This window comes from Neodiprion lecontei, chromosome 2 (genome assembly GCF_021901455.1).
Source record: "Neodiprion lecontei isolate iyNeoLeco1 chromosome 2, iyNeoLeco1.1, whole genome shotgun sequence".
NCBI classification, from domain to species: domain Eukaryota; kingdom Metazoa; phylum Arthropoda; class Insecta; order Hymenoptera; family Diprionidae; genus Neodiprion; species Neodiprion lecontei.
The window spans coordinates 10,745,096-10,757,127 of NC_060261.1; the positions used below are offsets into that span (position 1 = coordinate 10,745,096).

Genomic DNA, 12,032 nt, shown 5'->3' on the forward strand with positions numbered 1-12,032 from the left:
TCATTCTAAAATTGAGCAATAATGATTTTTTCACTGAGATTTCGTTACGTTAACGTTACCAACTTCAGCCTTATCGAATCTCGTTCTACACTTATAACGTCTCAGTCTCACTTTCACGTATGATTCTACGTAAAATGTAGTTCGTGAACGATGTGGTGGACAAGGTTGAAATTAGTATCGTTCGTGTATAAGTGAACTTGTAAGTTTCCAGTGGTTGCAATTCCAAAGTTGAAAGTTTGTTGAAACATCGTTTACGATGGACTAGTGATAATTAAAAAATCCAAACACGTACACAATATTTCATCGACGTTGAATTTTTGCAGCGCCGGCGTCGAGACGAAGAGTACCGAAGGTATCAGCTCGGGACGATGAAGCATCGGTAAAACGATCTGTCGTTAAAGAAATGGATGGAACCCGGCGTTGAATCGATCCGATAAAAATCCCTAGAAAGCTGTCCTAACCGAACGTCGTGCTAGGAGGGTGTGTCGGAGGAAGAGCGGCCGAGAAGTAAGGCTACGGCGTTGCCTTGGCGACCGATGTCCAGGGGCGCGCGATGGCCGGGGAGCTAGCCGTGAGCGTGATCGCGGTCGACGGCACCGAGGCTTGTCAGCAGCATCAGCAGCATCAGGCAACGGCGCCTCCTCGCGCAGGGCCGACACAAAACGGCTGCAACAGGTCGTTCATCTCGACGGAGGCGCAGACGGACGCGGCCGGTTCTCAAGGGCCGAACGCGTCCGGCAATCGGGCGGAAATCGACCGAGCTGAGAACAACGAGGACGATGAGACGAGGGATGCGCGAAGGCGCGAACGCCGGATGCGCCGGCAGCACAGACGCGCCCTCAGGACCTGCTCCGTGCCCCCGAACTACGCCGGTGGGCCCTGCGCCGCGGGGGCCCCTGGGGTCCCCCTCGTTCCGTCCGTGGGGGGGTTTCTTCACCCTCCGCCGCCCCACCTCGGCCTCAGAGGACTCAGCGGTCTCGGCGGCCTCAGTTTGGGACTGCCGTTTCCTGTGCCAACCAGCGTTTCTGCCTTCGGGAGGTAAGCTATTGTGGCCCAGTTTCTAACACCGGAAATTCGAGTTTTTTTTTATACCGTAATTTTATTTTTAATAATCGTGGGGGAGGGGGGTCCATTGGTAGTTCAAATCCAGATTCTGGACTATATTCTGCAGTAACTTCGACTGCCATCTCAAATTTATGGTTTAAATTGACGAGGCTGAAGTTAGTTACGAGACATTAGGGGGGAAAATTCTTATCTTGTCAGTTTATTGTGATTTTTAAGTACTCGAGTCTTAAAAATTTTAATAAGTTTTGCCTTGTTATGATTCACTGCATTTCAGATCTCTCTGCAATTGTGAAATAACGAGTTTACCGTAAAGTAAATTATTACAATATCGTTATCACTTCAGCCTCATTTAAATTGTTAAGCACCAAAGTTGTAGAATTAACCCTCCGCCGCGCACCCCTGGGTCTTTTATGTCCTGTCCTGTATTTTATTCAGAGAGTTATGTAGAGTTCAGACAATGACCTTTCAGGAAAATATAGTTTTATTTCCCACGGTTGAAAAAAGTGTATTTATTTAAACATTAAAAAATGGGGTAATCTTCATCGGTATCCCGACTGTCGGAAATATGCTCTTCAACTTCCTTTCCGTCTTCTTCATCTTCAAAAATCTTACCAAAGTTTTAAGGCTTTCGTCCCCGTAAATAATAACGTACTTCCTTTGCGCTCGTTTCTACTCTACCTTAAATTTCGAAGTACATGTTCGTAAGTGAGACCGTATTTATATAACAAGTAACTCGAGAAATCTTCATATTATTGCAAAACACATGAAAGTAGTCGAAAAAATGGAACGAATAAAATTTACTTACTGTTGCCAAACACTAAGTTTAAGTAAACGCCGCGGAACTCCTGAGTCTTTCAGGGCACACAATCGATTTACACTCTCTACTATTTACCAACAAACTAACGGAGTTCATCGTCCCTTGGCTCCTGAGTCCCCACTACCAATAGCTTTTTTAGGGCGGGAAGCCAGATCCTGTGCTTCCTGTGATTCGGAGATGTTTGAGAAGAAAATTTGGGTTGTGTCTCAAAAGACCCGTGGAGAGTCAAATTTCCTGCAAGTTGAGTTATGACCATTTTTAGTCAAAAGTTGAAAATGAGCAGGTTATTTGATAAAAATAAATTCAAAATGGCGGAGGAAGCTACGACAGAATGTAGTCGATAATCTGGATTTATGTTAGATGCCAATGAACCCTCTCCACGCCCTCCCCTACCTCTTAGCGATTATAAAAAGAAATAGTGGCATCGAAAAATTGCAATTGCAATTGTACACGGACTATCAATTTTTCAGTATGGTGGTGGAAGGTAATTTTATGGTGTTTTGAACGTGGTGTGAAATGTTGCAAACTCAGATTGCCATTATCCCGCTAGAGAGTTTCATGAATGCCGCTAAAAACCACCAGACTCCTCAGTATTCTTGATGGATTATTTTATTTGTTTTTGTATTTAATCTATTATCGACACATAATTTACAGTTACAGTACCAAACCGAGAATCATCGTTAAATCTTTGGCTGAAAAACTGAAATCATCTCAATGCGCACAAAATTTTACGCTGAAAACACTACATATTTTTAAGTTGCATAATTTTTGTCCGAAAGCACCAATGTTCCGGAGAATCATTAGATTTTGTGCTGACCGCCAAAGAGGCAACAGGTTTATCATCAAAACTACCAAATCCAGCGGAAAAACCAGCAAGTTGGCAACACTGTTGTTGGTGTCACGTGACCCATTTAAAAGTTCTTACAAGAATTCATTTCATTCTTTCATAAAAAACTTTGAATCGATTTCGAATTTCTCGGAATATCTGATCGTGCTTATGTCGAAAAGTGCGTTGTTGTCAGCTAGGGCTGAATAAATATCGTACAGATTTTTTATCCGTTTATCATGCCGCGAGACAGGCTTTGAGGTTATGTTTTGAAAATGACTCTATTTTCAATTTATATGATAATTTATCAGTCCTACCCGTGTTCAGAACGCAATTTCTAACATCAAAACGATCACATCATAAAGAAAACTTGAAATCGATATATCGACCAGCAGTCAGGTTGGGGACTCTAAATAAGAAATACATTGAACCTATTTATAAATTTCACGTCTAATAAATGGTCGATTTAAACTGATATTTCACCACCATTAGAAGGTCAGGGAATTTTATAACATTTTTTTTTGATACATCAAAGAAATAACAATCAACTCATTTTACTATCATCTGGAGCCTCGTTACTAATCTCTATGAAAACAAATTTCCCTGCCAAATCCCGCACAAAAGTGTGACGTATTTTTTCTTCAATTTTTCTAATTTTTGTTATCCGTTTATAAAATATAAAGATATTCAGACGCATTTCTTCACATCTCTTATGATGTCTGATATTCTACATCAGTTTTGAAAATTTCTCCATTTCCAAGCAAATGGATTCCTTTTCATCGAAACATTAGAAATCGCCGCACGTTGTCACATTATGTTGAATTTCTCCGACATACCGCGTGCGTAATAGGCTGTTAATAGACCGAACCTGTTATAAATTGTTGGGGGAAATTTGAAGATTTCAAGTTTGCATAATTTTATATCCTTGTGTCGGTTCTCACTGTTCTTCTCGTGGAAGTTCCGACATTCTGCAAGCTTGAGTCGATAAAACTGCGGAAAAACGTTCAAGTATTCGTTACAAGCTGAATAAACTTGTCGTCTAGTTTGAAAGTTTACAGTAAGTGTGCACAAGATGTATCGTTACGTAATTCGAATATTTTGCAATTCATTTTTATGCCTAATTGAAAAAAAAAAAAAACATTGAATTTAATCGTACCGTAAAGAAACAAAGAAACAAAATATTGGGAATTTCACCCAAAACAGGTGAAATTTTCACGGAATTTCTTTCGCATAATGATGTTAGTTTGGCGATCTAATGAGGAGCCCTATCATTATTCGGCCGCGATTTCGGTTCACCTATTTTACTGTTACCAGAATATTCTCTGTGAATTAGTAAGTAGCCGGATTAGAGAAACTTATGCAAATGGACGTAGCGGAAATTTATAAATTGTTTTTATGAGGCAGAACAAGCAGTGATCATCGCGCAGCAGTCGTCCGTGATATTTGTGCACACGTTTCTTGTCATCTGGCATTTACGAATCCGTTCGAGACTCGCGATCCCCTCGCTTGTACTTCGTATATAATACCAGGCCTTTCACTAACGTCACTGAAACAAATTATTCGATTATAAAATGTAAAGATTCATTCGCGAAAGTAACTTTTTAACCCAAAATACCAATCTCTTATTAGAGATTATTCTCAGATCGATTGGCTTTTAAAAATGTACGTATCACGGATATGCGTATATTATTCAAGTTTGAAGTTCGAAGTAACTTGCGGAAGGAAAAATTAAACGTTAAAACGTTTCCTAATCACGGCGTATAAAATTTAATATCGATCGTAAATTAGCGATTGGTTTGAATTGTATTTTGCTTCTGGGTTCTCGAAATTGTGAAAAAGTTGGGGTATTTATTGTTTTGTAAAACTTTGATAGTATTTATAATTGAGAAAATAGTGATAACGTTACTCAATTTAATCTCGTAATAATTCGAATAGCTGTATAGAATTATTCATGTTACTTTGTTGTTCAACGATTTGTTTAATCCCTTAGAAATCATTAAACGTTGTTTCACGCTATACAAATTGAAATTTGCAATTTTCAGAAAATGACGTGCTGCACTAAACAGTTGCTTCATTTTCTCGTAATTCCAACAGTTATTGTCTTATTAAAATTTTTCATAGTAACTATAACAAATGAAATTTTTCTGAATGCGATAGCAATTGAATGCTGCCCAATCATTTCTTTCTAGAAGTATCTCAGATAAGAGTAACACTGCAATTAGAAGTGTTTATGTGTAATGCAATGTCTTCAATGGAAAAAGAAGCTTTTATAAGTCGCAGTCATGTCAGCTGCAAGCACGGAACGTTCGGAGAAGAACCAAAGCCCGAGTTTTATTTTTGGTCTTCCCAATTCCCAGTTTCTTATAGTTTCTCTAACGCGACGATGCGCGTGCGCGAGAGTTATCCACGCAATATATACACATATGTAAGTGTATATACGAAAGGTGTATTTTAAACACGGTCGAAAATCAGCGCGCCCCGCCATAAATTACCATCAGTTAAAATCAACATTTGCGAGAGCTATGGAAACGTTCGTGCATTTTGGGTGCAGCTGCGACAGCTTCCTGTTTCACGGTGGGCGCAATGTTACAGGAATAATATGAAAATCCCGAAAGTGTGAAGTTACGAAGAGAGAAATCAATCAATCACTCATGCATCTCTCGGAATTCGTCGCAGTGTGATATATTCAATATATATGAGTATGTGCATTATAAGCGACGCAGTGTGGGAAAAGAAGAGATGGTCAAATTTTCATTTCTGTGAAGAAGAAAAAGAAAATTCCTTTGTTTCAAGAAAATTAATATGGAAAAGCGGCTTTCGAAGATTTTACGTGATTCCAGAAAGTTACTCGAGCGCGATTCGAATGAAATTTGCTGTTAAAAATCGATCAAGTCGTATACTTTGTGGGTAAAGATATTTCACGGAACTCTCTTTAGATACTTGACACTTCCGGTTTATACAGATCGCCGAGTGTTTGGACGTTAGAATAATTACTGTGTAACATCCTGAATTTCGAAAGAACGGCTTGATCGATACGAAATAATTTTCTTAACCTTATTCGAAGACGTTTGAACTTCGGCGGTCAATAAAATATATGCAAAAATCGACATGTTTCCGAGTTTCGATTGAGTATAACTTGAAAATTGTTGACTATAGGCAGGAAAAATGTAGAATACAAAAATTTTTTAGTTTTAATAACTTCTGGGGGCAATCTGGATCGTATATTACCCGTTTCTTTTTGCCATTTCGAAAGAATTTTTGCCAATTCTTTACATCTCATTTTGTATTAAATTTTACATCGTCATCTAAAGTAAACATTAAGCAAACAGACACTCTGATGATTTTATTTCACTATTTATAAACTGAAAAATATGATCTTAAACCATTTTTATAAACAAAACTATTTCTATGTAGTATATTTCCCAGGTCTGCTTATAAAACAAGGGACCCCGGAAAATGAAATAAATACGGAAGCTTTAAAAATACAACAGAACCTTATTGTTAGTTTGTGTAATTTTTTGAAAATTATACTTTCTTCCATTCAAAATTTCGGGCAATATTCCTGTGTTAGTGTCAAAAAAACACGTGAAAATTACATTTTGAGGCTGGGTTTGAATTTAGGTGTGATTTTTTTTCATCCGTAATTCCCTGCGAAAATCGTCAATTGTATTCGAATATGTCGTAACGTGTAATAAAATTGTACGATATGATAAATTCATACCTACATATCAGAGTTATTTTATATGATTTACCGACAATTATACCACGTTACGTGAAAAGAAATTATAGCTTTTAAACTAATTGTAAATCCGTTCCCCTGTAATAAAGTTTTTGCATTTTTCTACACTGTAAACACAGCGGTAGGCTAATATTTTCCAAAGTCGAGTATTGAAAAAACAACGCAACTTTTCCGAGAAACCCAAGAAATAGAACTTTTTTCAATTTTTCATCGTCTTTTATGAAGTCTCCTCCTCCCCCCCCCCCTTTTTTTTTTAACGTATTACAAAATTCAAATTTAAAACCATATCTCTTTTCTGCTCAACCAGCTTCTGCTACATGATCTACGATTTCCGAGTCATATAATTAATAATAACAAGCCGCAAACATCGTCTAATAAAAATCTGCAAAAACTTGTACATACTCCGATCATCTGTCGTAAGGAAAACATTTCATAAAATTTGAACCGGTTTTGGTATTGGCCACATCGATTTCACGTGGAATACACCATACATAATCCTGCATCTACAAGCTACACGTACGCACAATTCGTTTCTACGACTCTTCTCCGTTCTGTTAAATTAACCCGTTATATCGAGATCATCGTGGACAGGCATTGCAGGGCCGTATATCGTCGGCCTGAGGCCCCCGAACAAGGTTCGTCGGACATATTTTCTTCTCTAGATATACAGCGTGAATTACTAGCGACAGAACATTTCACCGTCTGCTAAAGTTTAACGCGCATGCGCTACAATTCGGAGCAGTTGTTTGCCAGGGTGACCAACCGTTGTAAATTTAGACGTCAGTTCGCCGCGATGTACGCACACTGAGAGAAATTTTGAGTTCCGTTTACCGCTCGGTCCTTAACTATTTTCATTTTAAAATTAGTTTTCCAGCTGTTAGCAGAACACAACTGCCAGCGAAAACTGTCAAAATTTTCGAGGTTATGTTCGCGACGGTTGGTCGCCCTGACAAACAACTGCGCTTGGATCGTAGCGCATGCGCATTAAACTATGTAGCAGACGACGGACGATTCGGTCGTTGGTAATAGACGCTGTATAAAACTCAAAATTTTTCTGACGTACGTTCGCTTGTAACTCCAGAATTACTGAACCGATTATCATTATTTTTTTTTCTATGGATAGCCACAACATCGGGCCAGGGCATAGGTCGTGTTTCGTTACATCTAGTTCAATAGTTTCGTAGATATAACGATATTTGTAAGCCAAGTTGAAACGGTATTGTACACATTTATTCTAAAACCGACCAAACTCTTGTAGATAGAGCTTAGGTTAGATTAGATTAGGTTAGGTCAGCTCAGGTATTATCAATCTTCATTCAAATATTTTTCACTGTAAGTAAAATTTTTTTATCCGAATAAAGTTTTCATTTTATTATTTTAAATTTGGGTGCGGACGGAGCTGTGACGGGCTACTAGAGTACCGTATAATCTACAAATAAAAGAGTAAAAGAGTGGCGTCGAGACGCTCGGGCGTCGCGTCGGTCGGTTGGTCTGCCCGAACTCAAGTGAGTCTGTGTCACTGGGTCAATCCTTTGCCCACGAGAGGCCATCGGACATATATATATATATACCTACACGCGTGTAGGTATATACAGCATTTAACTACATGCCTACGCTGGGAAAAATTTCATTTTTAATTACGCTACGGTTGTTAGAAAATCATAGTAGAATGAGCATATCATCGTTACACGTGTTAACGGTTTACAATATTTTTCGAATTACAAGAAATACGGTACAAGTAAATATTCAGTGTAATTATAGTTGCCTTTACTATACATATAATCTGTTTCTTTAGTTTACTATGGGTTTTTTTTTTTTTTTTTTTTTTTTTTTTTTTTTTTTTAAGTTGAATAAGAGATTAACAGCAATTCATCGTTGCAACAATATCAAAGTAAAGCAATAGTTGCAAGGAAATATAATACGAGTGATCGTTATCGGAAAGTGTAGTCATTTTGTACTTTGAACTATATTTTGTCGTCGTGGTAGATAATTATGACAGTCAATGTCTGCGTAGTAACGACAACTGAAAATTTCTTTCTATATACTTACGACCGAATACACACGGTTATGGTTTGTTCTGTTACTGATTTCAAGTATTACAAATAATGGAAATATATTTATGTAACGTTGATTGAAATTCGTCATGTAATTATTGTTACGAAATTATTGTTAGGTACGTGACAATTGTGTGAAATTTAGAAAACAGCGTAATAGAAAACTAACAAACTCATGTTTTGTAAAATTCGATTCTCTCAAAATTGTAATTCCGAGCGATGTTTTTTTTTTTTTTTTTGAACATTTCGTTACATTAACGTAGAAGTCGCGTTTCAATTACCATTGTCAACGGTTTTTTTTTTTTTTTTCTTCTCTTTTTTCTTTTACACTTATTTTTCTTCCAATAGAAATTGCAAGTCATCTCTGCAGCAGTAGTGTCGATTCCGCGCCAGCTTTCTTTCCTGTATTTTGAAAGAAATATTTTTCGTAACTTCAGCCCAGACTGAAATTCTCCAGCGTTATTGTTCCGCGTCAAATTACTGTTATTTTAAGGACAATTTCCACGCACCGAGAATTCGGAAAATACTTTTGTGAGGCCGCAAAATCCGCTTAAAAAAAAAGAGAGAAAAAGAAGAAAAAAAAACATCGCTCCGGTGTACGGTTAACTATTTAAAAACTACAGTGTAATGTAAAGTCAGCATGTTTTCAGACCTGAAGTGCACGTAGCATGAAAAGTTTCGCACGCTATCATTATCTAATAACTGTATAATTTTTCGTCCGAATTTCATCCGATCGTAAGTCGAGCACAATATTTTGTTTCGTACGGAATTCCCTTGATAAGAAAAAGAAAAAAAAAAAAAAATCAATAAATAACTTGTGAGAAGTAATTTAGAAAGTCATACAAACTGATGTAACCAGTAAAAATTTAACAATGAAATCGACACGAATCGACCAAATATTTTTTTTTTTACAATAAAAAAATACGTTACACTTGAAGTTTTGTACGCTGCTTATTTAAACGAAAATACATCAACGGACTTGTTATAATCTGTCAACGCTAAGAGGATATGAATAAGTTTGCTTGAATTTCCGTTTCCGAAGAAATGTTCCTCACTCAAAAAACACCGACTAACAAACCTGTTATAAGCAAAATGAGTAATTTTTGTCCAAAGTTTAGACGATCAAAATGTGTTGGTTCTTTTTTTTTTTTTCTTTTCTACAGAAATCAGAAATTAATCAAGCGTTAACGAGATTGAACTTTATAACGTGAAATTGTTGACGCAACGTTTCCGTTTCTTACGACAAATCTCGTTGTATCGCGAATCTTACAACTTTGTAACAATTGTTGTCGGTAACGTTTGGTAGCCGCCATTAATTATATATCGAAGGTTTATTGTTTAATAGATCAGAGCGAATACTTATAAAGGCAGTTGTAATAGGAGAGAAACTCGCGATGCTTGTTGCAGGGACTCGGTGCCGAAGCAATGCTGCGGACTTGGTTCTCCGCCGGTACGTTGGTCCATTCTAGGAGTGGGAGTGGTGGGCCTTGTTTGTGCAGGCGCAGGGGCCTTACTTGGGGCCTTACGGGCCACCGGTCGCGACCACATTGCCGTCGCCCTACTCATGATTGGTGAGTATATATCTCTTCTCCCAGGCAACGACGCGTCATTCTTCTCTTCCCGATTCCTCGTTCCGGCTTCGTTACATAATTCCAGGGGACTGTTTTTTTTTTTTTTTTTTTTTTAATAACGTTTTTCCATTTCTTTTCGAAATTACGACACCTCCGCTTATTTTTCTATCCAATTTCTGCGTGTTTGTGTTTCAGATTGAGAAATTTTCTTTTTTTTTTTTTTTGTTGTTTTTTTTTGATCTATGAATTGCTACAGTTTTTACCGAATAGAAAATGTTTCCTGGAATCTCTTTCCCGTTCAAATATAATGAGTGTAAAAAAAAAGTATCATACTAATTTCACTTTAATCCCGATATTTTGGAAAATAATTTCGGTTAATATAGTTCGACAGTTGGATTGGATTGGATTGATTTTAATTAATGTAAATGAAAGTATGTTCATTGTTTTTGTAGAATCTTATTCGATCTGTCATTTTTTCGGACAGAAGGTACACAAAGTTCACTTGAATTTGAAATTTTATACTCGGGGACGATATTTGTGTGGTAAAAACTTGTGCGTTAAAAATAAAAAAAGAAAAAAAAAAATCTTATCCTCAATCGGAACAGATTTTCGAAATAACAATGTACATTAATTAGTCGAAATTCTGCTACACGGCGTTTTTCAAAGCTAAAAACATTGTGAATTTTTAAAAACGACGGTTCTTACAGTTTGATTACTTTTATTTAATATTTCAATCAATTTTTAGGGTCAATCATTAGACATTTTAAGTTTTTTTTTTTTTTCTTTCAATTTCCGCCGTGTAGTTTTCGTATTTAACTATTATTCACAGGTATATATAATAATATCGTACACAACTGACAATGAGCCGTAGATGGCGGGTAGAGGAAAACATTCACCGATAAAACCAACAACACAATTCTTACAAACAATAGCCGGTAGCAGTGCACGAATGTGTTGCAGGGCTACAATTTAAATTCATGTACCAACGAACATATATGTATACGTCTACCTGTCGGGATGTGTAACACTTGTGTGAAGTGAAACTTAAACGTAGGAAATTAAAACAACGTTTAGGTACGTCACAGCAGGAAACGTGGCTTTTAAAAATGTTCATGCTAGACCGCTTAGCTTACGGCGGTGTCGAATATATCCCATCTACGCTCCACCAGCTATTCTTTCTCTATGTTCGTCTAGTAACAGCGCTCAGATAAAACATGTGAATTCGCAAAAAGTTCTTACACCGCATTCGCAATGCGCATCCTGTTTGCGATTGCGTTGTATTAAAATAAATAAATAAATAAATAAATAAATATATATACATATGTGTATATTTATTAACGGCATTTTGTGCCTTTCACTAAAGTCACTAAAACTGATTTTGGTACAACTTTTAACTTCCCGTGTCTTTGTCTTTACAGAGAGGAAGGTTAGTTACTACCGTATATATTATAATAATCATACGAAGAAAGGAGCGAATTTTTTTAATGCTTTTAGCCTCAATCGATGCGATTTTTCCGAATTTTGAATTTATTTGATTTCTATTATAAAAATCATTGGTTTTTTCTTTTTCAATTTACTTGCGATTTATTCGAATTGGAATCGATTTAATTTTAACCGACGAATATCGTCGTCATAATTATTTTTGTAACTTGAAGTATTCTTTTCAAAGTCTTGTCTGTATAACGTTGTTACATGTATGATGATAATGAAAATTTTCGTCTATTTAATTATTATTCGAAATAGCAGATTCCTTTTTGCGAGAAGTTGAGTAATTATTGAAGACACGACGATATGTGATAATAAAATATTATCTACGTGTTATAAAACTTTATATGCATTCTTGGCTGTTTTTCGTGATATTGGAATCGTGTATGTGTACATTGAAATGTATTACAGATTCGTTTGGGCCTCGGGGCCTGCGTATAATATCGTTGTAAGATTCCAATGGTCAAACGTGTAA

The 12,032-nt window shown here is 36.8% G+C and overlaps 1 protein-coding gene across 1 annotated transcript in view; it reads left to right on the forward strand.

Moving 5' to 3' along the window:
* The window catches only part of LOC107218586, a 30,943-nt gene that overhangs the window by 1,907 nt on the left and 17,004 nt on the right, over window positions 1-12,032 (forward strand). Inside the window, exons 2-3 of the mRNA XM_015656505.2 lie at window positions 324-1,038; window positions 9,909-10,072. Coding sequence (XP_015511991.1) covers window positions 554-1,038; window positions 9,909-10,072 — 649 coding nt within the window. The 5' untranslated portion in view covers window positions 324-553. The remainder of the gene's footprint in view (window positions 1-323; window positions 1,039-9,908; window positions 10,073-12,032) is intronic.